Here is a 27,593-nt window from a genome sequence, read left to right on the forward strand (position 1 = left end):
AAATTGCAGTTGAATGTATGTCGATATTGGGAAGTGCTTTATTTTATTTTATTACTTTGAAACATGATTTTTATTATCCCAAAACCTACATTATAAATTTCAGAAATGTGCCTACGAAATGCTTGTTACCAGAACTGCTCTAATGTGCAAATTGAGTTGGACTGTTCCAAAGATATCGAATCCGATCAATGCTAATCCTGTTTCAGTTTTCATATACACCGCTTATTGCCCAAATAACATTTTTCATATTCTTGTTAGATTTTTTTTTCTTTTTTCCTTGTAGCAAAGTTATGGTACCAACGTAGACATTTCATACTCTACCACCATGTGTATAAATATGGCTAATTCAAAACTTTTGTTCACTGAAACTTGGCAATAGCAGACACAGGAAATTAAAGGTGGTGGGAATAGTGTGCTAAATCTGTCATTGCTTTAGGCATCGTACACTTGGAGAAAACCTTAAAGGGTTTCTACAATTAATAATCTTTTTTCTGTGGCTAACACGTCGGAATAGCCTTTAGAAAGGCTATCCGTCTCCTACCTTTAGATGGGATCTCCGCTGCGCCTCTCCTTAGTAATACCGTTTTTTACCGGTATTTAAATTAGTTCTCTGGCAGCGATGGGGGTGGGCCCCAGCGCTGAAAATTTCTTCGGCGGCTTCACCTCTGTCGGCTCTGACACTAGTAGAGCCAAATGCGCATGCGCGCAATTGCGGCCTCGGAACTATGGCCGTGCATGCACATTCGGCTCTACTAGTGTCAGAGCCGACAGAGGTGAAGCCGACGAAGAAAGAAGGGGAGGATCCAGCAGAAGATAGAGGTGGCGCAGGATCCTGTTCTTGGACAGCGGTAGGAATGCCCTCATCGCATTTTCAGCGCTGGGGCCCGCTCCCATCGCTGCCAGAGAACTAATTTACATACCGGTAAAAAACGGTATTACTAAGGAACGGCGCAGCGGAGATCTCATCTAAAGGTAGGAGACGAATAGCCTTTCTAAAGGCTATTCCAACATTTTTGCCACAGAAAAAAGGGTTTTAATGGTAGAATCCATTTAAGCAAATGTCCAGTGAAATAAGGTGCAAGTTTTTACATAACTCTAATACACACAACACTGAAAAAGTCTTGTAAAACCCTTGAGAAGGTCACAAAGAGTAGCCCGAACCTATTGAGATGACCAGTGGTAGTCGTGTCATGGTAGACCTTTGCTTGTAAGGTTACTGTTATTGGTCAGTGGATTGTCAAGATGACATGGAGAAGCGGAGCAAGTGCTTCATTGAAATTCACTGTTGGATTCACACAAGGGGAGTGTGGTGTCAGACCATACACTATGCTTACTGCAGCTGGGGAACAACACCCCTGGTAAGTAGCAATGATGTAACCAATGGATTGAGAGGAGAAAATATATATTTATCTTTTGACAGATTCGAACACTTTCACGTTACATACACACCAAATGTTTTTTATTTGATCTATACTTGTAGAAGGCTGCAATCCTGAGGTCTATACACAACAGCGCTTATGTCTTTAGAGAAAAACATATAAACTTTAGACCGGCCATTGAAAAACTTTTAAGTACAGTTTGGGGAGTAACAAAGCATGGTTTAGTGTATTTTGGTTTCGGGGATTTATTTGATAAATCAAATTCTAAAATGTGAACTTTAGGACTTTGAATTGTTTTATTGTTTTATATATTTGACAAATATACTGTTCTGGTGCCCCTAGGCATCACTCAACTGGTTACTGTCTTCAGGGGATAAATTTGTACAACTTCATCATCACTGGGGGTCTGATTGCTGGGTCGTCCTACTAAATCCAGTGAATGGGGCCATGGTACTCCCATTCTGACGGAGTGAGTGCACTTGGCTTGCTCTGATGCTTTCTTAGAGACTGAATGGAGTGACAGGGTGCATGCTCGGCCTGTCTGTCTATCAGGGCCACCTCCTCTCTACTTTCATGGAGTCCAATCAGTCGAATCCCCATGATCATGAAATTATTAGATATCAATGAGGGGAAGGAGTAACTTCTTAGGATGAGTACGAATTATCAGATTGAAGGAGGTTCAACTCAACTGAACTGGATAAAGCTGTAATTCCCTGCACAGTCACTACTTTGCAAATGACATGTAATCTTCAAACAAGAAATCGGATATTGAGCACTTCTCTTTAATTTGGGAGACCCTTTAATCCATCCTATACTGTACATGCCTATATGAATGTAAAATATCCATTAGTTGGTGAAACTTGTGATCACGTTTTGAGCGGCCTTAAGAGATAGGTCTCATAATGTTACATGATAGGGAGAGTCAGCTTCTTATAAAAAAAAAAATCTTAAGGAGATTTATTAATGTCTTCAAGGAAAAACAGGAACAGGGAAAACTTCCAGAATAACAGAAATATCAGTCAATGCTCATTAGCTTACATCATCAGAGAAGCTCATAGGTAGGTTCCTTCATCTGGTTGTCTTGTAGAGTTAACGCTTGGTTCATGCTTGTCATCTGGTGGTTGGACTCTGGGCTGGTCACGACGTCTTGTCCAGTATGACAGAGAGAGCAGGCAGACCTGCCATAGATCCCCCCCCTCCCCCATGGATGACCACCACCACTGGCCCCCACGATGACCAAGATGTGTTTCTGTCACTCATTTATGTTCATGAGAATGGGTGTTGCCCTCCATCTTGTTGCGTTATAAGGACAATACTAAAATGGTGTAACCTAACTGCACCCATGTACCAAAATATAGAAGAGTGAAGTCAACAGAGTATTAACCCTATGTATGCCATGAATATTGTAATATAATATTTAACAATGAATTAGTCAAACACACTTGGTATGTATAGTGGTAGCAGCGATAAGAATACACCACACATGCTTATTGTAGGACACAAATGGGTTGTCAGCCAATGACTGTCATGAATGGATGGTTAATTTATATCTAAAATTGTCTTTGCTGAAAATGTCAAAGGCCAGCTCCATCGGAGTACTGACAAGAACACTGATCACGACTTTCTCACGTGCGGCAGCTCGGAATGACTTACGTATATGTGTAAATATCGGCTGACTTAAGTCTGTGTTTTGATAGCAATTGCATCAGTTCTGAAAATTACCATAGTGTGTTTCAACTGTTTACATTGTAACTCTAATCTAGGTGCATACATAACCAGGGCAGTGATAATCTCATTGTGTCTTTAATTACATAGATATGTTAAAGAGGACCTTTCAACCCCCCCCCCCCCCCCAAGCACCGACTCAACTCATTAACTGAGTTAATAGTCGCTGCTCCACTGATTCTGGTACAGTTGAATTTTTTTCTCTAGCCCCCACCATTCCTGGGCAATCAATGCTGTTATCTTTTAATGTCTGATTTGCAATTTAGTTTGTCGGGGGGGGGGGGTGATTCTGAGCTCTGACACTGGCTGCCTCTGATTGGAGCTCTGAATCACGCTGCCCATAGCCCCCCACCCCGTTCTGACACCACCCTATTGACGTTACAGAGCTTAAGTAGTATGTCAGACACCAAAACTAACTGCTGTTGTTGTTTTGGAATGGTGAGGGCTAGAGAAAAAAAGTCCAACTGTGCTGGAATGGGTGAAACGGTGGCTATTAACAAATGCCAAGATCTAGAGATGGTGGTGGACGGTGAAGGGTCCTCTTTAAAAGAATTTTCCAGGATCTGAAAATGGAACCCTCACTGATCCTAGGACAAGAGGTTTCTTTGCTTCCATTCATTCTTGTTTTGGAATTCATGGCTATTCTTGTTGAAAGGAATGTATCAAAGCAGCTCAAAGTAAAGTGTACCAAAACTTTCAAAGAACTTTTCATTTTCTACCAGCATTTTTCACAAAGATTTGAAATTTGTTGCCATATTTTTGGCTACTTGGCACCTGTCCATAGGCTGCTTTGTGAACTGGATACAGACTCTATATAAACAAATAGTCTGAGTGAAGATGGGTAGGAGAGAAGTCTAATGGAGAAGGAAGCAGATTTCTTTGATAAATTACAAAGTTCCTTATCGTCACATGTACATTTATGATTTTATTTTTTTACTAGCTGAGGTATACTTAAATTATATTACAAAATTGACACTTGCTGCCACAAAATCAAAACTATAAACTCGTGTACCACCCATGTGTCATTCTACTGTATAGTAGGGTCATTATTTTAGAAGACGACTTTACTATGTTATCCCTGCTCGTACAGCTAGTCTTAAAGGGGTATCCCCAACTTGCCTACTCACCATCTTGTAGGCTCTGTTCACTTCCTGGTTTTCTCAGTATGTTGGTGGGCGGAGTTTCACTTGCTGTCTCCCAGACAAAGCTTTGCTATCTCTCTTCATAGCAGTACATGTTTGCAGTCACTAGTGAGGGATGGTTGTAAATAATTTAGCACAGTATCACTGGAAGATGCACAATATGAAGCAGATGTAGCAGAGCTGGATTTGATAGGTGATGAGAATCCCAAATGTACATGCTACAGCAGGGGTAGGGAACCTTTGGCTCTCCAGCTGCTGTGAATCTACAACTCCCAGCATGCTCCATTCACTTCCATGGGAGTGCCCAGAACAGCAGAGCCAGTATGCATGCTGGGAGTTGTAGTTTTGCAACAGCTGGAGAGCCATACGTTCCCTACCCCTGTGCTATAGGAACAAGTCAGCCTGCAATAAACTCAGTTTTAGGTCTGTGTTTACATACAGAGGTAATATACTCCCTGTCTCTGCCTTATCAGCAAAATTCAATTAGCTGACCTGATATCTGGAAGATAAACAGCTCAGAAATACAAGCTGGCTCCCAGCACTCAGCTCACCCTCCCTCCTGAGAGCAGGGAACGAAGTCTCTTGTCCTGGGTGGAGAAATAAGATCATCCCCAGGTCCATGGTTATGGAAACGCAGTGTAAGCAATGAATAATCTCAGCGGCCAAACAAAGCAGTTTTGCTGAAGCAATGTATTCCCGAAAAGTCTTAAATCCACATAAGCTAGCAGTCTAGATAGGATCCTTGGGGTGGGACAACCCCTTTAATGCAACTTTCACTAAGTATGGAAATTATTTTGTCGGGGAACATCTATTAGGGAGAGTAAAGATTATATGAGCCATAGTGAGGAACCCACCCGTGCAAACAATACATTGTGACCATTACATCATTGGGGGGACTGACTGGGATGAACGGCAGTCAAACTAGGTTTTAATAGATGTTGTGCTAGGTTCACACAGCAAAATTTTATGTGGATGTTCGTTTTGGATTCCTCCCCTCTCTGGTGTATGTTTTTTTTGTTTTTTTTCCCCCCTTCTTATATTTTCCTTTAAGGACATTATACCGTAGCGCTTCACAGTCATATGGGCGTTTCCGACACTGTCAGAAACGTGCTTCTGTACAAGCAGCGCCAATAGCGTTGTTCTCTGAGACCGGGGAGGAATGCCTCCTCCCCTCTTGATAATCGTCTATGGACGAGCACTGTGAGCAGAGAGAAGGGGCGTTCCTCCCCGCTCATACTGTACAGTGCGATAGGCGCTGCTTCTACAGTCATGGCCAAAAGTTTTGAGAAATATACAAATATTAATTTTTACAAAGTCTACTGCTTCAGTTTTTCTAATGGCAATTTGCATATACTCCAGAATGTTATAAAGAGTGATCAGCTTAACAGCAATTACTTGCAAAGTCAATATTTGCCTAGAAAATGAACTTTATCCCCCAAAACACATTTCAACATCATTGCAGCACTGCCTTAAAAGGACCAGCTAACATAGTTTCAGTGATTGCTCCATTAACACAGGTGTGGGTGTTGATGAGGACAGGGCTGGAGATCAATCTGTCATGATTAAGTAAGAATGACACCACTGGACACTTTAAAAGGAGGCTGGTGCTTGGCATCATTGTTTCTCTTCTGTTAACCATGGTTATCTCTAAAGAAACACGTGCAGTCACCATTGCACTGCACAAAAATGGCCTAACGGAAGAGTATCGCAGCTAGAAAGATTGCACCTCAGTCAACAATCTATCGTAACATCAAGAACTTCAAGGAGAGAGGTTCCATTGTTGGCAAAAAGGCTCCAGGCCGCCCAAGAAAGACCAGCAAGCGCCAGGACCGTCTCTTAAAAGTGTTTCAGCTGCGGGATCGGGCTACCAGCAGTGCAGAGCTTGCTCAGGAATGGCAGCAGGCAGGTGTGAGTGCATCTGCACGCACAGTGAGGCGGAGACTCTTGGAGCAAGGCCTGGTCTCAAGGAGGGCAGCAAAGAAGCCACTTCTCTCCAGAAAAAACATCAGGGACAGACTAATATTCTGCAAAAGGTACAGGGAGTGGACTGGGGTAAAGTCACTTTCTCTGATGAATCCCCTTTTTGATTGTTTGGGACATCTGGAAAACGGCTTATTCGGAGAAGACGAGGTGAGCGCTACCACCAGTCTTGTCTCATGCCAACTGTAAAGCATCCTGAAACCATTCATGTGTGGGGTTGCTTCTCAGCCAAGGGAATCGGCTCTCTCACAGTCTTGCCTAAAACACAGCCATGAATAAAGAATGGTACCAGAAGATCCTCCAAGATCAACTTCTCCCAACCGTCCAAGAGCAGTTTGGCGATCAACAATGCCTTTTCCAGCATGATGGAGCACCTTGCCATAAAGCAAAGGTGATAACTAAATGGCTCAGGGAACAAAACAGAGAGATTTTGGGTCCATGGCCTGGAAACTCCCCAGATCTTAATCCCATTGAGAACTTGTGGTCAATCATCAAGAGACGGGTAGACAAACAAAAACCTACAAATTCTGACAAAATGTAAGCATTGATTGTGCAAGAATGGACTGCTATCAGTCAGGATTTGGTCCAGAAGTTGATTGAGAGCATGCCAGGGAGAAATGCAGAGGTCCTGAAGAAGAAGGGTCAACACTGCAAATATTGACTTGCTGCATTAACTCATTCTAACTGTCAATATAAGCTTTTGTTACTCATAATATGATTGCAATTATATTTCTGTATGTGATAAAAACATCTGACAAACACACATAAATACCAGAGGGCAGCAGATCATGTGAAAATATATTTGTGTCATTCTCAAAACTTTTGGCCATGACTGTACAGAAGGATGGTCCTGACAGACTGTCAGAAACTCCCTTCTGACTGTGAAGAACTACAGTACCGGGACCGCTAGCTCTTTACCTGGGGCACAGATCTGGAAAGCCGACAGTGCCCTGAATTCAGCACACTGTCGGCTTTCCAGCGGTATATAACACCGCGTGTGCCCAAACCCATGAAAGGTCCTCTTTAAAGCTACAGGTCAGGAGCCTAGTGCGATCTGAGCACTCAATGTATCCCAACAATTATTATTATTTTTTTTTTTGTCAGCTACCTTGGTAGGGAGACCTTACGTGGATACATCACATCGATTTGAAACAAGAGCATTAAAGTATTTGCTCAACTTTATGTACAATAAGTAAGCTTTGGTATATTCAGATGTTGGCCTTGAATGGTTATATTCCACCTTATAGGGAAGATATTGGAAAACTGTTTTTCATTGAGAGAAACTCCATGGCATTCTAGGTGTATTTTGACATCCTTTGCCACTTTCAACTTGACCAACATTATACTTAGTATATAGTGTCACTATGGGCTACAATCTGTCAAGTAAAACTGAAGAATGGGAGAATCAAAACATGTACAAGATCAAGTGGAGGAGCCAAGTGGTCGATAGGAGTGGGTAACTTTATTTTAAGCATTTAAAAAATTGCCATTGACAACGATGATACAGATTCTCTCAGGTTTACATACTGTAACTGGATTTAAAGACTTTGTCTGCAACAACCTTTAATCAGAACCTCACCCCACCCCTAATCTCCTGTCTGCTTCATGTCAATGACATCTTGATTGTTTTTTGTTTGTTTTTTTTTTTTGTTTTTTTTTTTACCGTAATCCTTTTTCATACTCTGCACAATACCAGTTTGATGCCTTTTCACAAAATCAAATGAGTGAAAGAAAACACACTATTTGTGTAGTCAGGAAGACTGAGCTTTGATCTTCATTACAACTGTAAAAAGAATTAGTAAAGGCCGTACAAACATGGAGGCTCCAACAATTGGGCAGATTTTTGCTGAACGAAGGCTTGGAAGTATTGGAGTCCAGTAGCTATTTATTCTACTCTATTGATCACAAATACCCATACTATCAACATGCATGAGTATGGCAGAGCCAGTGAAATGGCTTTTGGTCACACAAGTGTTTAGTGAAGTTGTAACTACCTCTACAGACACCGATGCGAACACTGTAGAACATCCAGTGAGAACAATCAGATCCCTAGATTAGAGTCACAGACTTATCCACATTGCCTGAGTTTGACACCAAATCTTGATTCAGACTGAGTATCTAGTACAGATAACCAAAAAAAAGTGATGTTGCAAACCAACAAAAGAAAAGTTCTGTACGGAGGACAGAACTGATTCTAGTTTTTAAGACGAGACATCCGATGAACCCCCATTATAGTCCATGTAGTCCTTTGGGCTCTGTGTATTACCACTATTATAGCGGTCCTCTGCCAGACTGGAACAACGGAGAGGAACCGTTAGTATGAACCTAGTCTTTGAAGCTAACGCGTTGGAAACCAGTTTAGGGCACTTTCCCTTTTTGAAATTTTTTTTTCTTTTTCTTGTTACATTTGATAAGGTGCTGCTTAGTCTGTGGAACAATGACTATATGTAAACCTATGTCTGCCTTTAAAGATGGGTTCACTACATCACTGATCCTACATATGCATACTATGACCGTTAACACTGATTTGTATACGTTTGTAAAATTGTCTGTAAATACTGAATGATATCAAGTCGTCCTACAAAAATGAATGAAATATAGTCAAGGTATTAGTAACTATTACAAGTAGACATCATTGGTGTAATGCCACCTAAGAAAAACCAGCCATTTGTTTACATTCCAGTCTGAATAGAATAAATCTAATTGCTGAAAAAAAAATTCTAGTGTTGCTATTGGTGAGGCAGACCCCAATGGAAATAGTCACCCCAAAGTAAGATACCAGTGCTTCAAACAGGTGTTGTAGAGAAGTTAAAGTAGTATATGTGTTTTAGGCAGCTGCCCCATGTTGTGGAAACGCGGTTTTGTTTTTGCAGATTTAGCTGTTTGTTTTTTGAGCCTGTAGTGAATTGAGCAAAAGGTAGAAGTACTGTATAAGAGCCTTCTATATATTTCCTATTCCATTTGTAGCCATTCTTGGCTGAAAACAAAGAAAAAACCGCAGCAAAATCTACAACAAAATTAGCTGTGTTTTCGCATCAGCCTTAAAGAGTAACTGCACTTTTCATAAAACTTGTGATGTTTAGTTTTGTTCCAGGTCAGGTAAGTACCAGGGCTGTCCAACCTCCGACTCGGAATTTCCTGTTTCTCCATATTCCGATTCCACCGACAGAAGCCGTAAAAATCCTTTCACATTTTAAATTTTAAAAAATTCATTTAAAAAATCAGTAACTGATTTCCTATGAAAGTAAATATGTAACAAACTAATTGTACAATATCAATAATTTATATTAAAGTATGACTTGGTGATATTTTCCAACTCCATAGCCCTGTAGGCAGTGCACCCATTTGTTTCAGTGAGGGGTCTCTGTGCTTGGGTTTCTTCTCAATCAAAATGTTTCATAAAAGTGCAGTTACTTTTTATCTTATTTTAGATGCAAAAGTAATGTTTCAATGCTGTAGCTAGTACCCTTTTTATTAAAATTTTTCCCTGAGAGTTGCCATGTTGTAGGCACATACTTCCGTCCTGTACTGTAAGTATAGACGTCGGTGCTATATGCCATCTGAAATGAGTGGTAGAGCTGAGAAATGTCATAGAGTAAACTCTCAAGGGAGGTACTTGAACAATTCATATGACTCTGCGGACTCTGAACTGGTCTATGCAGCAAAGCTGAGAAGAGACGCAATTAATGTTAGTCTTCGTATAATATAAAATACACACTTTTTTTTTTGTAATTTTCACAATAATGTAATCTGAATGTTTTCTGATTATACATTTTATTCAACTGGTGCAATATCTTACAACCTGTACTTCATTATAGCTTAATGGATTTGCATGTATCTAGCGTGGATTCCCAAGGTTTTGGACTTAAAGCAGTTTTCCCATCTCAGTGTCTTCTCACTTCTTGTATTTCTTACCCCTCATCACTCTAGCCAAATGGGCCAGAGAAGTCTCTCAACACTTATACAGATCAGATAATATACACATGCTTGTACACAATGGACTCAGTGTTATCTGTGTGTCTACATAGCCAGATAACAGACCAGGCTTTATCAGCAAACTGCAATTAGCTTGAACGATTGTCCTGTCGGCAAGAGCACTGAATAAGTGATGTCACTTGTCCTATCACACAGGTAACGCTGTGTAAACAATGGGAGGAATAAGGTCACATAGCAGGCAAACAAAGCAGAGTTTCAAAAGCGATATATTTAGGAAAAGTCTTCAATTTACATAAACTACCGGTATAGATAGGATCCTTGAGATGGGACAATCCCTTTAGTGTTTTTTAATCAATATGACATTTAGTGTGCAGGGAAGCCATGTCCAGTGACTATAACAAGAAACCGAAGAAACCAGGATGTTTTCTGCCCAAGAACCTGCGATCCAGGCCTTTCTCTAGACACTGTAGCTGGTTACTAAAACTCCTCCAGGGCCTTTCACTCAGTTTTGCCAACCAGAGGCAACTCAATCTGTAGGTGGCTATATACGTTAGGTCAAAGTTAGTTGATAAAACTACAGATCCTTTGTCCGGCTACCTGATAAAAATGTATGAAAGATGAGGGCCGGCTATATGTCATTTGACATGGATTAATTGAATCAATTAAACACTGATAAAACTACCAACCACAACTGATTTGTCTCTAGGCCATGATTTCTCGGTCGGCTACAATGTTTACGATTGGTATGTTTGCCACTTTTTTAGTATAATGTACTAATATGGGAAAAGGGTGAGTAGCAAACACAAGCCCACGGAATTGAAGGACCAAGCAGCAACATTCATCGAGTTCTACAATGTGGAGAATACTTCCTTGAAAATTAAATATTTCATATAGTTACAGCAAATGGGATTTCAGGAGCGCTTGACTGTCTCTTTTGCTGAAGGTATGCACTAAATGGAGGGTAGTTGAACTGGAATGGTTAGGTTGGGTTTTTATTGTGCAGGATATCGATAATGATGTGTAAATGTTAGCAGAGTCACGTGATCATTTTGCATAAGAGGCCGAGTGTCAGGGTGCTACATAAAGGTGAACTGTGGAAAGTAAAGAGGAATTTGAGGCGGAAGTCCGCCTCGTATTCCTAGTCAAGTTTCAGATACGGCCAACCAGGTTTCAATAATCTCTGTACAAGTCAAGCTGGTCATATAGGTAACATTTTGGCCAATGGTTATTCATCCTGAACTTTCATTAATAGGAATGTCCATGTTGTTCAAGCAGATGTGTCTTGTGTTGTGGTTGTATTTATGGTCTCCAAATTTTGTCTTTGATCTTTACAATTCTTAGTGTAAGAAAGGTGTATTTTCATAAATGAATAGCGCGGGTGATGAGAACAAACTTTGCAATATACTTCACTAAAGAAAAGTGACACTGGTAGGAATGTGTTGCCACAATTTTGTCAAATTTTTGGTTAAATATTTTTGGTGAATATTGAAAATTCATGTCTGTTAAAAAAAAAAAAAAAAAATTGAAAAACTAAAGAATCTTGAAATTGCAACTTTGGCCACTAAGCTTAAAATCCTGACTTCCTGTTTCCTGTAGAAAGACCTTGGGCTGTAGACACAATGACCTGGAGCAGGCATTACTCACTTCTATTCACTAGTCCTTCCTGGAAGAATAGAGGAGTAGATAAGGTTGGAGATAGTCACAGACTGCCAAACATTTTCGGAAAAAAAAATGTAAAAAAAATCCTGCACTGTCAGTGGAATCCACTGTTTTCCATTTGTAACCGCTCTTGTAGTGCTCCAGCTCTATCGTCTGGGTCCCCTGACTGAGAGCCTGACGCTAGTGTGATCCTAGCGTGAGGGCTCTTTCACATCTGCGCCCGGAATCTCCGCTTTCAGGTTTCCGTTTCCTGCCCAAAACTGGGCAGGAACCAGAGACCTGCAGGCATTTTTCAAACCCATTCATTTGAATGAGTTTGAAAAATGTCCGGCCGTGAGCACTGGTGAGCTTTTTATGCTCACCACAGCGAAACCGTTTTTTTTTTTTTTTTTTTTTTTTTTTTTTTAACTGGACACAGAGTCGGACATGCAGTACTGTGTCCAGTTAAAAAAAACAAACTGTTTTGCCGCGGAGAGCATAAAACGCTCACCAGCGTGGGCATTAGCACCGGGGTTCTCCTGTATAATACAGCAGAGATGTGGCTTTCCACTCAGCTTTCATATCTAAATACTAGACTTCTATTATAATAATATGGTAGAAGTCTGGTTAAAATAATATATTGAAGTATATTACAAAGTTTATCTTCTCCTGATCGATCTATTGAATTATGGAAAGAAAATTAAACTTTAGTTACCCTTTCTGGGGGGAGGAAATTCCATCGAAGAAGGCAATAAACACAAGTCTCTGTGGCGTGTGTGAAGTCTTCTAAACAACTTGCCAGCATTTTGTTTTAGAATAACAGGCCTTACAATTCAAAAACTTGGTTTCTTCCAATGGGAATGATGCTTTAGAGCCTCTCTTCCATTAGGAATTGCCATAATGTTAGAAGCTTTCATATATTAAGTGAATAATACTGAGTGCAAAGAATCCTGTCTGGGAAATAACATTGAAATAGGTTTCTTTCAATGTGTATAAAGGGGGAACAAGCACAAATGAACATTTGGGATCTATTATATAGTAATCAGCAAAAGAAGAATTATGTTTAACCCTATGTGCTCTTCAAACTACGTTATCCTTTTGTAAATGGGGAGAGAAGAATAAGCCATTGCTAAAGTCTTCTGCTTGTGTGTTATTTACCCTGTGAATAAAAGTATCTGGTGTATAGAAATCCTGGAGTCCAAACCACCATCTCCATGACTCCTGTCTGGGTGGTGAGGGAGTTGTGAAACTCCATTCACATTACATGGTTGGCCTGTCCACCAAAATCAATGGGTTTGACCAACATTAATGTCTTTAACCATCTTTAGAGAATACATTCAGGTTCCTGAAGTATAAAGTGTGATACCCTCACAGTGACATTGTTACCTCAATATGTTGGGTTTGGTTGGCTGTATGGGTGATGGACTTGAATTTATATATGGTAGCTAATCTAAGCACAAAGGTTATGTAGTAGACCCATAGACATGGCAATAGTCCAAGTTTGACGTCTGAAATGATATAGGAACCAGGTTTGTGACTTCAATAAACAGAACACTAGCTGAGACAGAGTCCTTCGTAGATGAGTCCTAATGGAGCAAAATGAGAAAGCAGCCAAAAGAAGGAAACCAGAAAGTGATTGGCAGGTAAGCACTGTAGGACTAGGGAATTGTCCTGAATTTTCTGTTTCCTTAATGTCTGAAGATCGTTACTGCATCCCCCCCTCCCCCCTTAACTTCTATGGTCAGTAGCGGCTATGACATCCCATCCAATAGGTTTGGTTGTTGATATCTAGTGACATGTTGTTAGCTGAATCCTAACACTATGCCCCCAATTCTGCCTATTAGGCTGAGTTCAAACAGTTTTTTGGTCAGGAATCCGCCTCAAAATCAGTCTCCAAAAAAAGCCTCCCAGTAGAGTTCTATTAGGGCTAGTTCACACATAGGCAAAGGGGCGGATTTTGACAGCGGACTTCGCTTCAAAATCCGCCCCTTTACAATGGTGGTCTATGTAGACCACCGGGCTTTTTTTCTCCGCTAGCGGCGGGCTGCCGCTAGCGGAGAAAAGAAACGACATGCCCTTTCTTCAGGCGGAAGCCGCGCGGCTTCCGCCCCCGGCAGCTCCCTCCTATGTCGGCTCATTCATTTGAGCCAACAGCGGAGGGGAAAGCCACGACCGTGATGGTCGCGGCAGGCGGGTTTTGACAAGAGAGAGACGCGGCTCACCGCGTTTCTCTCGGTGTCAAAACCCGCGCGGGCTGTTCACATGTGAACTGACCCTTAGGAGGCTGATTTTGAGGCAGTTTACTGACCAAAAAACTCCATGAGAACTCAGCCTTAGGCCTAAAAGTTTCTGGTCGGTGTACTATTGACAGCACTGTGTATTACAGCGCATTATACTAGACCTTTTCGCAGGAAAAAAAAAATTGTAAGAAGCTGTAGGGGAAACATAAACTTATTTATACCATCGTGTAAGAAAAATTACAAAAATTCTATGTATCCCAAAATGGTACAAGTGGAAACTCCAGATTATTCTGTGTAAAGCAAGCCCACATACAACTTCAGCAAAATTGGATATTGAAAGACGGCAGAGCACAAACATAACAATTTTTATCTTGCAAATGTAGTAAAATAGGGGAAAAAAACCTACATATTTGGTATCAGAGCATTTGTAAGAAGTGTGAAATTTAATATAAGTCCTTAAGGGGAAAGCGTGAATGATGGTGGTGAAATTACAGAATTCACTCCATAAAAAAAAAAAAAAAATAATGCAGGAAAGTGAATACATTTTATTTACCCAAGAATTGTGCCATGTACAAAAATAAGCCCTCATACTGGACACCATTTTAAATATAAAAATGTAAGGATCTTTCAATTCAAGGAAGGATGAAGAAAAACGCTTGTTTATTAAATGACACTCAGGCCCAGTCATTGGTTTTTGTTTTTTTTTCCTTTCCTAATTTCTGCTTTTTGGTTTAGCTGTATAAATGAGTACATTGGACATTTCTATAATTTATCATGTATTGCACTACAGACACAAGCTGTGGGCAGATTATTGTGCAAGCCCACTGCCTCATAAACCAATGTGAAATGTGCTGCAGCCTTAGTGTGACTATTAGCAGAAAATTTATAGGACACAAAGTATGAAGGCTTGTACAGTAAGAGAACAAACTGCAGGTATTTCAACTTTTCATGAAAATTTAGTTATTGTTAATATTCCCACCTTCACACTTTTATCTTGTATCAAATTAGGTAAAAACTTGCAAACAATTTGTCTGATTATAAGCTGTCAGTCAGCAGAATAAGGCAAATGATGTGACCATCAACATGCCAGACTAAACAGGTGTATCAGGATGAAGCGTGGCCTTGCCATACACATCTACTAGCAACAATAACCAAAATAATCTTACATGACAGCTCATTTTGTTCTATATATTATTTGATGGTCACCCTAAATGATCAAGTTTGGTCACTTCTCCTGCCTTAGTGGTCTATGATCAGCTTCAAAGGGGTTATCCAGGGATCTAATTTTATGTACATCTGGCTTTGTTTGGAACCTTGGGTTTCTGGACAGGTTCCAACACCAGGTCATGTAATTGACATTCAACTCTCTCCTATTCTTCTTCCTGTTCCTTTGTTTGATGTACATTGTGGGGCCAAGGAGTTGCGCTTACTGTGATAGCAAAAGCAGCCTCCCCCTCTGTTGTGTATGGGATGTAACTGAGAAGGGCGCTGGCTTTGATATCACAAAGAGTCTGCCAAACCCTACAATGTACGTTATAGAAGGGAAAGGAGGAAATCGAGTGCCAAACAAGGAAACCATCCTGGAAACCCAAAGTTCAGAGTCCAGGCTGCTGTATATTTGAAGATTGTTCTTACACCCGTCTTGATCCCCCGTGCACCATGGTGAAGGTTAGCAAAATTTACCAAGCTCCAAAAACTTAAATGTATACCAGCTGAGTATACATTTGAGTTATAAGTTGCTCTCCTTCCAGGCAAAAATTGTAGTAAATCTGCCACACTGGGGTTCCACATACAGAAGTGACGGCACCAAAAGTTGCAAAGTTTAGTCTAAAATTGACCGTGCATCTTTTAATTGCAAATTTATTTATTTTTTTTACATCAATTTCTGGAGTAAAATGAATAAATTCTGCAGAATTTTTTTTGGGGGGGATTATTCCCTATATGCCATAAATGTAACATAAAAGAGTATGGTTGTGATGTACCTTTTTTTTTTTATGGTTTTGTGCCCCTTTTTATGAAAGGGCGGGATCACATCAGCCTCACAAATTTACAATAACCTATAACAGAAACTGCCATGGATTTCATTTCTGGTTTATGAGACGACCTGCACCGAAATTTGGAGACCAATCCCTCTTAATAATCTGGGAATTCAGAAAAACTGTCATAGAAAACTCCGGTCTTAATAAATTCCTCCCAGTGTATTTTACTGTGAGTTTTAATAACGCTAGTTTAAAACTTCTTTGCCGAGTGCCCTGTCGTAGTCGGATTTGTATCGTATATCGGTTCAGGCAATCTGAATTGATGAGATTATGGGATCCTAGTTTTGTTGTACCATTGAAAGTTCTCATATTACAGATTGCAGTAAACTAAGGGATTAGTATAAAAATGAATATTATTTTACTTGGGGATTTAAATAAAAATTAAAAAAAATACTGAGCTGAACATGAGATTTATTTTTTGCAAAGTAGTAGGATAAAATTGGGTCAAATGAAAATAGAACAGCAATGAGTATTTTAGGAAGCTGAATTGTAGCAGCTAACTGCTGTGCACGCGCTGTGTGCAATATAAAAGACAATAGAAAATTTGGGCCCCAATTTTATAATCTATGGTTATTTTTAAAAATCTGTTAAAGCTAAATGATGATTTAGGGATTTTTTTTATATATATATTTATTTTTTAATCTGTGACATGCAAACCCAAAATTAAGTGCACCATGACTAAAAATAAATGCCCGGTTTGGATATTTTTTGCTTTGAGGGACAGAACCTGACAGCTTTACTCTCCCCAGCATCACATTACACATATTCTGTCAATAGAATGGACAATCGCAATGGTTGTGCAAAATGAATCAATATAAAAATTCTATGTCCTTGGTAAGTTTTACAAGAGACTGAGTTATCTATTTTCAAGTAAAGATAATCCTCAAGTCTAACAATCCTGTATCTTTGTCCACTGGGAAAATCTGTGAACATTCTAAATATTGATTTTTTTTTATTTATTTTTTTTACATTAAAAGTTCATACACAGATCAATTTACTATGAAGTTTGTGGAGGAGGAGAAGGGAGACATGAGACTGTCTACAGCATCTAACGAGTCATTGCTCTCACAGCAGAACTGGATGTTCATTCACCAGATAATCCAGCTCACTGTATAGTGCAGAGGTCTCTCCTGCTTGTCTCTGCTTTCCCCACCCTTCCCTCTCTATAGACAAATATTGCCTATCAATTAGAGTATGGGAAATTAATATTCAAATAAAAACTTACTCTAGTCCCACCTTTTGGAAGGTAGCTCCTTGTAGACCAATGCCTGGTTTTCGACTAAACCTAGATTTATTGTCTGTGATTAAAAGATGAACCAGAACATCTTTTCCCAAAGGAAGCGATCTATTCATAGACAGCTGTTTCTGGGTTATTGCCCCTCAGTGTGAAGCAGTTTGGGCTGGCTCAGGGGTTAGAAGGGGTGGGGGGGTATTATGTCTCCTTAGGAAGGCTGCCTTTGCAGGCAATCTTACGATGTGTAAAATCTTCCAGGCTATGTAGGGTATACTAAGAATTCTGGGAAAGTAATATTTAAATAAGTTAATCCCAGACCATGTCTCTAGGTTTTATAGAAAAACAGGCATTGGTCAATAGGGACCTACCTTCTAAAGGTGGCGCTAGAGTGAGCTTTCCTTTTTCCATCTAAACTTATTCCAATATTCCTTTCCCAGAATTTCTAGTAGAGCAGGCGTATGTAACGTAACGTGGCCTGTAAAGGCAGCCTCTGTAAGGAGACACGATACCCCTTCTCACCCACTTAAAGTGAACAGACTTCGGTGTATGGATTTGATCTGGGGCAGAAAGAGGAATCTGCATGTAGAGAGACCGACCCTTTCCTGTGCTAAAATATATTACACAATTAAAGTTTAGGTAGACTTTAAAGGGGTTGTCTGAGACCCAGGTTATCCGTATCCATTATGCCTGGTTCTCAGACAATCCCGTTAGGCCATGGCCCAACGTTGCGAAAATGTAGCAAAAAAAACCGCAGCATTTTACATTACCTGAAAAGTGGATGGGATTTTGGTAAACCCCATCTAACACTGCAGGAAAGTTGAAGCATTTCAATTAAACCTCTGTTTCCTTATAGGTACAATAAGGGCAGAAAGTTCACGTTTCCACCACGGTGGTTTTTTTGAAGGGGGGGGTTTGTGCCGCGTCTTGCTATGAGGGGCTTTAAGCCTTGACATTCTTTTACTGAAGTACACAAATTAGGTTTATTTATTTGGTATGACAGGAAGTAAGCCTGGTTGTCTGTGTTTCATATGATGGAAGGAGAACCAATTCTCTGCGGGTACAGTCTGTACAGAGGTATACAATGGCCTAAGTATAGTAAGTACTGATAAACACTTTCTTCTGCTCTACTCGTTGCTAAAGGATTTGCATGACACGTTGCATAAAATTACCAAACTGCGTCTGTAATGCAATACATGTCCTGTAAGTAACCCGGCTCGATTCTTTTTCCCCAGCAACTATGGTATCGCTTAGGGAGCGTTCACACTATTGTCGGTGTCCGCTGCTAATGTCCATGCAAAATTTTGTGCGGACATTAGCTGTGTCCGTGACTTTTTGCATTGATTTAAATGGACATTGGGTGCGTTCTTTTACTGTCCATGCCTGTCCTTATGTGTCCGTTCCCAAAGATGTCCGACTTTTCAAGCGGACAGCAAAAACCTACATGTCAGGTTTTGCTGACCACTTGAAAAGTCGGACATCTTTGGGAACAGACACTTAAGGACAGACACGGACAGTAAAAGAACGCACCCGATCTCCATTTAAATCAATGCAAAATGTCACGGACACAACTAGTGTCCGCTGCTAATGTCCGCACAAGATTTTGCACAGACACTAGCTGTCGGACACCAACGGTGGTGTGAACGCCCCCTAAGCTGTATTTATTGACAGTGCACGAACCATCGTCCTGCTCTGAATGGTGTCTTCAGTAGGACTCTCATCACACTCCCCTTTCTTATTAACCTTTGAAGCACCTTCTTGTAGTATAACCTTGTAGAGAGGGATACATTTATGGGTGAAGGTATTTGGATAGATATACACATACCCACTCTACAAATATATATATAAATATATTATATTATACTACTTTACTATTGGCATTAGATCCAATTCTACAAGGGGATATCGGCTAAATTTTACAAAACTGTCCATAATCCATTCACAATGGGGCAGCTAAATATGGGAAATTGAGTAAAAATGAGTAGTTGTAAGGTAGCCTCAAACTATACCTCAAAGTGGCTAAAGAAATGCTAGCTATGGAAACCACTAACGCCGGCCGTACACTTTTATTGTTGGATGATCTTCTTATTTCAATAGAACTGACTGATCATATAATGTGTACAGGGTCATAGGGTTGCTGGATGAGATAAGGATCAGGTTCCGTTGGATTTCGGTTGGATTCAGGAGACCTGCACTGCTGTGTATGCGGGAATTGGTAAACCTTTGCTTTCGTTCTTGGTTTTCTCCATCAGTTAGATAAGATCTTTGAAGAACTGAAAATAAGGGAGTGGTCCCTTAACTTTTTTTAAAAATTTTTTAATGCAGATTGTGATCCCCATATAGGGATCACAATGTGCATTTTTATTTTATTCCTATTAGTATGTCTTTGTAGAATGGGAGGAAATCCATGCAAACATGGGGAGGACATACAAACTCCTTGTAGATGTTGTTCCTGGTAGGACTTGAACCCAGGACTCCAGCGCTGCAAGGCTGCAGTGCTAACCACTGAGCCACAGTGTTGCCCCTTAACTTGTGATAATCTAGTGAGAACACTTCTACTTGTACACATCTCTCAATAAGCCTGTACAGAGCTATTGCTAGTTGTAGAGAACGATGTGTTGTAATGCGGTATAATCTCATATGCATCCATGTTTTGTTTTTTACTTTTTATATACACATGAAAATGGCCTTACTAGCAATAGACGTTTTTATAATAGTAACATATTAGAAGTGTACATTGATTTACATGTACAAAAAGAAAAGACCCTTGTTGGAGAAATACCAGATGGTCAATACGTGTTTTTTTTATATTAATGGCAATGCAGGACTTTTTCTTCTGACGTGTTTTTTACATTAGAGTGAATGCAGACAAAGGGGTCGTCTGCATCAGTCATTTCAGCACCTGTGACAGATGAGGGCAACGGACAGTGATAAAGGGATTGAGAGCTCAACCTGACATGACCATCTGTTTACATAGTTAATTTGCTTCCATCTATTCTGTATCCATACAATGGATCCATTAAATGGATGATCAAAATGTAACGTGAACAGGCCCTAATATGATATATGAAAATAGCTTTTCTACAATAATCGTATATACACAGCAAATAATGGAAACTTCTGCAATATGATTCTGAAATGGTTTAGTGGAGAGTCCTTAATTAAAAAAAACAACACAATGGTGCTCCAAGTATAGGATATTATTTTAGAAGGATTATCTGTTATAGACATTACCACCTGCCCTATTTGGTAGACGTAAATAAAAAATGTCCGAAGAACATGGAGCTACGAACGTAGACAGCACAGACAGGACATCCATCTTTTTTTTTTCATCGGACCATTAATCCATGGCAAACGGAGACATTCACTATGTGGTTCCATCTTGTGGACCAAACATGCACATTGAAATCGATTAGGTCAGGAAAAATCATGGACAGTGTACTGATGTCACTCATGCACTGTCTGTTTTTCTAGGTTCACGTCTGTATTAGGGCTAGTTCACACAGGGGCAAGGAGGTGGATTATGACAGCGGATTTCGCCTCAAAATCCGCCTCCATACTCCATACAATGGTGGTCTATGGAGACCACTAGCGTTCTTGTTTCCGCTAGTGGCATGTTGCCACTAGCGGAAAAAAGAAGCGAGTTGCCCTTTCTTCAGGCAGATTCCACCTGGCGGCAGCAACCTCCAGAGTCGGCCCATTCATTTGAGCCGACTCCGGAGGGGGAAACCGCGACAGTAGTGGCAGGCGGGTTTTGATCCGAGTCACTCTCTGTGCCAAAATCCGTCCCCCGTGTGAACGAGCCCTTAGAATCTCTGTAGGAGACTGCCACAGATTCCACTCAAAATCATTGGAGAGCAAAGTCCTGCTCATGGGATTATACTCTATGTGGCCTACGGCTTGAAAAACCCTTTGACCTACATCATGCGTTTGGCACAGTCCCGCTGAGCATTTTGGTGTTTTGTTTATCCATATCTGTTTAGCTATTCTGCAGATATAAGCCCTCTTAGTGTTGATAAAAATGAGGGTCTACTAGCCAAGCATCCCTGTGGTTTTTCTAGGGGTGGGGTCTGTGTGTAGTCATGCCATGTTACCGCCCCCACTTAACATTATAACACTGTCTGTTTTATACTGCTATACATGATAAGCAGATTAACATCCGTGCCCTTACAAATATTGATGGACTGAAGAGTATTTATAGGAACATTTAAGCTGGCCATACAACGCTAACTGATTGGTGGGATCGTTACTGTGCAAACAATAACTAAACTGCCCTGATGGTCAAAAGTGACCAATTTTGTTTTCAGCCGCTTGTTCATCCAAAAATTTCCAACATAGCTAATTTATTTTTGGTGGCCTTTGCCAGCAGAACTTTGCTTTTATTTGTTTTATTACCGATCGTTGGCTGAAACAGGTCATGGCCAATGAAAGTCTATGTTTGGCTAGCCTTAGGTAGTAGATTTTTCCCATCCCTGCTTGATAATCTTTAAGTTTTGTTATTGCTTTTTGCTGACCAGTAGGAGCATCCAAATGCATGTATATTTATATTATAGAATGGGAGTTAATGGTCAGAAAAGGATCATAAGACCCGTAAGGTCACCAAGGTGCATTTGTATATATGTATATAGTAGTGCCTAACATACAGACTTCTAGCAGTAAAGCTGACTCTTCCATTTAATGATAATGAAATGATTCTGCAAGTCTACACAGTAAAGTAGAAAGATGATCTACAATGAACATCTTATGTCAGCCAATTGTGTGAGCTTCAAAGGTTTGCGGATTATTTTTTAATAGGTATAATCCTACAAAAAAGTTAATAGAAATCAGATTTAAATAATGTTGTAGGGCGTAACGTGTGGTCAAGTTGGACTTCTTGTTATGAAGGTTTATGTTTTCACATTTCGCTGTTATGGCCTCCTGCAACACCATAGTCAGTAGGCAACTAGCTTTACTTTTAGTCTAGAAATATATCCAATCAGTGTTAAGACTCAAGGAGATACATATCGGCACAGTCTTGAGATTTCAGTAATAGACTTATCAAAATCTAAAATATTTATATATTGGGTTGAAAATGGACATCTAACCATACAGATGTTGCCAAGAAGAGCTGCCTCACCGAGGGCTCAAGCGGCCATTGTTCTGGTGTTGTCTTTGCATGGTATATCACATATTCCAATTTCACGTTGGCCATATTGCCTTTAATGTCTCGCTTACTGGTGGCCCAATATAGCTATAGTTCTGGTCCTCCTAATTGGGTGGAGACTATTGGAACCGGAAAAAAGTGTCAACTTGGAGGAACATGACCACAACCATGGAAGCGTTGTTGTTACTTTGATGACTTACCTTTCTTTATAAATGCTCGCCCCACCTCTCCTCAGGGTTCAACGGGATCTCTACTCAAGTGTAGAAGGAAAAAGATGGTGGTTCTTGCACATAGATTGGAGGTTCTGGAGGAGTTGGCTCAATACCAGTGATACTAAAGAGGACATGTCTGATTAAATAATTGTATTCCTTACGAAATAACAATTCTAGAACGTTATGCCATTCCTGTTGGTTTTTCTAGAGGGGATAACACAGAATTTTTAGGAGGGATAACATAGTTATGGCAAAACTCCAAAATGGTAATATTCTGAGGAATAGCAGTATTTGCTAAAATAGACCACTTAGGTGAGATGAGGGGTAACAATCGTTTATAAAAAAGGGGGAAACCTTTAGATCTTCAGCTGAATTCTGTCAAAATCGATAGGATTTTGTGAGGTTGATCTAGGACTGGGCCATTATAACAAATCAAAATAATCGTAATTAATCAGGAATTTTACCTCAATGACAATTTATGGCAATTATGTAGGTCACACCCTTGCTAAACCACGCCCCCTTTACAGCATAATTGTGTTGGGTGAATCTCGCGAGGTTTGTCCATTGGTTTCATTTGGACCGAACATGGCCAAATCGCAATTGCTGTTATATACTGAGGTCACTTCAGACCCCAGAGTATAATGATTGGAAGACCAGGGGAGGTGATCAATGTTACTCACTTCTCCTGTGCTCCAGCATGACTCCCTGCTGTCTTCGGGCCTTCTCTCTGGGGCCCAGGAGAGGTGTATGTTGTGCTTGAACACCTCTCCTGGTCCTCCGATCATTAAGAAGAGTCCCCAAAGTATAATAGGAACTCCGATTCAGATGTGTTCGGTCTGAACGAAACTGGAGGTAGAACCTTGCAAATAATGTAATAACCGAACCAAAATAACCAACATGAACAAAATCACGTCACTTATCCTGGTTTGTTTTCGGTTATTTTCTGATGAATCGTCCAGCCCCCAGCCATCTTACTGTGGCTTCTTATATCTATATAATATACAGAGAGATTTCTCATCGTACATACATTACTTACACAAGTCCTGAGATGCAGTCACAATGTTTGAGAACCATCTATGAGGTTGTAATATTACTGTCAGCAGCATATCCCCTTCTTAGATGGGACATGCTAATATCTGCGTAAAGATTTGTTGACTGATCGGTGGTCTTGTTTTTTTTATGGTCCAGTGATCCATTTCATTGTATCTTAATCACTGGGTGACGTTACGAGCCTTTAGTCAATATTCCATCCTGGTTAACTGAGAGTGTGCCAAATATTAGTTACAGGGATTCTATAATTAAAATGAGTTTTTTATTTTTTTGTCCCTAACACGTAGGAATAGCCTTAAGAAAGTCTATTCTCCTACCTTTAGATGTCTTCTCCGCACTGCCATTCGGTAGAAATCTGGGTTTTCTTCAGTATGCAAATGAGTTCTCTCGCAGCACTGGGGGCGTCCCCAATGCTGCAAGAGAAATCTCCAGCGCTGCCTTCATCCTCGTCTGGAACGGCCTCTGTCCGCGTCTTCTTCCGGCACTGGGGGGTCAAACTTCTGCGCATGCACAGTCAGCTCTGCCATTGGGTTTCGGGCAGAGCCGACTGCGCAGGCCCGTGGCTTTTTTTTTGTGGCCGCGAGTGTGAGAAGAACACAACGCAGGGAGAGAAGGTAGAAGAAGAATAGCCTTTCTTAAGGTGTTAGGGACAAAAAATGTCATTTTAATGATGGAAAACCTTTAAGGTTGTCTAACTTGTCTTGAATGAATAATTTTGAGATCTATATACTGTACTTTTTTTTCTTTTTTTTTAAATCAAAAAATTCTGATGTTGTTACCATTTTTGTAACTATCGATTGGTGTAGTGCTACTCAACTGACTGAGATGGTCAGTGACAAACCAAGCCATAGCCCATACTGGTCCTAATTTTTTTTCTGGGAGGGGAGGGATACTTTTTGAATTAGAACTTATCAGGTTATGGACTCTAGATTTTAAGGACGCGTTGGGTTTTTATACTGACTGCCAGATTATACTTAGGAATCAGATTACTGCCATTCTTGCACATGTTTTTAGACTTGAGGAACCTGTTCATAAAATAAGGGGCATTATATGATCCCTTAATAACATCTGCAAATATTTACAGTGTTTGCAGTGCATTTATTATGCTACCGATACTATGCATAGTTATACTAGTCAGTGCAAATTTGTTGAAATGATTTTGTCGTATTACGAGTTTACAGACCCCACCCCCAATGATTGACAGTGATCTTAATCACCTGGAATTTACAGTGAACAGGCATTTGGAAAGCCTGTCCATTCACTTGGTAATCCTACATATGTGTTCTCCATACAGTAAAATAATCCATGTGCAAACATTCAGTAGCGCACATAAAGCACCCGTGAATCTAAAGAGGCCCATAGGCTTCAGAAATGAATTTGCTGAAGTGTCAGCTTCTGCCAACTTACAAAAATTAAGTGAACATTTCCATGTCTGACAGGCAAGTTGTCTGGATAAAAGAACTCGTGCTGGATTTTGTGTATTTGGTCTAGCTAGCTGCTGATTAAGTCGATAAAGATTTATCAAAAAAAAAAATCTTACTTAGTTGTGTATTGTATTTGTATGCATCGTCTTTTTGCATTTTCCTTTCTTTTAATAAAGTAAATTTTTGTATTTTTTTATTGCAGGTGCTTCTACGGGTGGAGCACCCTCAGGACCCCAGACAGGTTCCACACCCGTCTCCACCCAAGGTCCTCCTGGCCCACCCCAAGGGCCTCCAAACTCCTCCCAAGGTCCACCTCCAGGTCCTCAAGGCCCTCCACAAAATACTTCAGGTCCATCACCAGGATCTTCTCAAGGTCCTCCAATTCAGTCTCAGTCTCCACTGACTGGTCCACCCCAAGGGCCCCCCGCAGCAGGAACACCACCGGGTCCTGTAATTGGATTACAGAGTCCATCAACTGGTCTTCTGGGGGCAAGACCAGGGCTTATACCACTGCAAAGACCACCTGGAGTACCCACACCTCACATGCAAAGATTTCCTGGAATGCCACATCGACCAATGATGCCTCACATGGCACACAGAGGTCCTCCTCCTGGGCCTGGTGGTTATGGAATGCCACCACCACATGGGATGAGAGGTCCTTTCCCACCCCAGGGCCACTTTGGAAGGCAGGGAGGACATGGGGGACCAGACGAAGGCAGGCCATTTAGGAATGATAGGCGTGGATTTATTCCTGAAAGACCTGGGTTTAATCCTGATAGAGGTGATAGGCATGGATTTAATCCTGATAGAAATGAAAGACTTAGGTTTAATCCTGAGACAGATGATGGATTTAACCCTGAGATGGATGAGGGGCCAGAGTTTAATCCAGAAGAGGATGAGGGCCAGGAATTCAATCCTGAAATGGAAGAGGAGCAAGGATTCAAGCCAGACAGACCAGGTTTCAACCCTGAGAGGCAAGGTTTCCGACCCGACAGGCCCGGTTTTCATCCTGAACGACCAGGCTTTAATCCAGAAAGGCAGGGATTCCATCCAGATAGAAATGACCGTCCAGGATTTATTCCTGACAGAGAGAGGTTTGGTAGGAGGCCATTTGGGAACCGTAATGAGGATGAAAGAGAACATTTTGGTGCCCGGTTTGATGATCGGGATCATGAGCGACCAGGACGTGGTAGAAGACACTGGGGCAGAGGAAGTCCTGACCGTGATAGACTTAGGGAAAGTGAGGAGAGAAATAGGTGGCCACTGGGGCGGGAAAGGGAGCCCAGAAGAGTACTACTTGATTTTCCTGATGGTCGAAAGCCAAGTATAAATGAAAATCATGAGCCTGTAAAGGCTAAACCTGAAAATCCAGAGAAGGATAAAGCTGAACCGAAAGAGCAGAAACCCGCCGAGGAGAAGACCTCTAAAATGTCACCAACTTCTGACCCAGCAAAAAAGGAATCCGGGTCTACATAAGGAGGTGCACACTAGGACTTAACTAGGGTTGGGATGGGGGTTAAATCTTGTTGTGTAGAGCTTCAGAGTTGTACAATATGCTGTAAAATATTTGCTTCCGCTGTATGCCATCCTGTTATAGTTTCTTGAGAATTGTAAACTAATTTCGCTTTCCTTCTACTTAACCGGTTACGAAAAGCTTCAACATATGTTATTAAAAAAAAAAATCAAACCTCCGATGTTTTGCTGTAGCTTTTTAAATATCATCTTTAAAAAGTTTAAAGATGTGGGTTTTTTTGTTTAAATGGAGGAAACCCTAAAAAATATTAGGGTTGCATTTTTAATAAACTCTATTTTCGTAACAAATTTTGTGTGATTATTAGTTTTGGCTATCTGGCTATATGTTGCCCATAGGAACCAATCCGAGCACAGTTTAATAAAAGGGTGTTTATCAGAATATGAGCCATTGTTTAAATCGAGTAGGAATTTTAGACATTTTCGAAAATTAAGAAAATAAGCCTCACACAAGGCTTGTACTTCATATTCTGTAGAAGTCACTTTCTGAACAGAAGTCTAGTTCAAACCGCATGGCCACAATGCTCACCCTTAGGGCTAGTTCACATGAGAATTCTGCGTGTGCACATTCGATCGCAGCTGCCACGACGGATGTCTGTGCAATCGTGGCTTTCCGCTCTGGAGTAGGCCCAAATGAATGGGCCTAGTCCGGAGGGTGCTGTCGCGAGGCGGACACCGCGGCTGTATCAGCCGCAGAATCCGCCCGAAGAAAGGGCAGCTCGCTTCTTTTTTCCGCTAGTGGGAACAAACCGCTAGTGGTCTATATAGACCTCAATTGTGAGGGGATGGATTTTAAAGAGGATACCATGCCAAAATCCGCCCCGTGTGAACTAGCCCTAAGAGAGAATCCTATCCAGACATGTTTATTAAAAATAAATGGAGCTTTACAAAAAGGTGATAGTTCCTGTTCTATAGAGATGAGCG

General features: G+C 40.7%; 1 protein-coding gene across 1 annotated transcript in view; it reads left to right on the top strand.

Moving 5' to 3' along the window:
- Positions 1-26,898, top strand: part of SCAF4 (SR-related CTD associated factor 4) — a 79,535-nt gene extending 52,637 nt beyond the window's left edge. The window contains exon 20 of the mRNA XM_075263442.1: positions 25,342-26,898. Within this exon, the coding sequence (XP_075119543.1) occupies positions 25,342-26,615 (1,274 nt within the window). The 3' untranslated portion in view covers positions 26,616-26,898. The remainder of the gene's footprint in view (positions 1-25,341) is intronic.
- Positions 26,899-27,593: the final 695 nt, after the last annotated feature.

Source organism: Leptodactylus fuscus, chromosome 2 (assembly GCF_031893055.1).
Source record: "Leptodactylus fuscus isolate aLepFus1 chromosome 2, aLepFus1.hap2, whole genome shotgun sequence".
Taxonomy (NCBI): Eukaryota; Metazoa; Chordata; class Amphibia; order Anura; family Leptodactylidae; genus Leptodactylus; species Leptodactylus fuscus.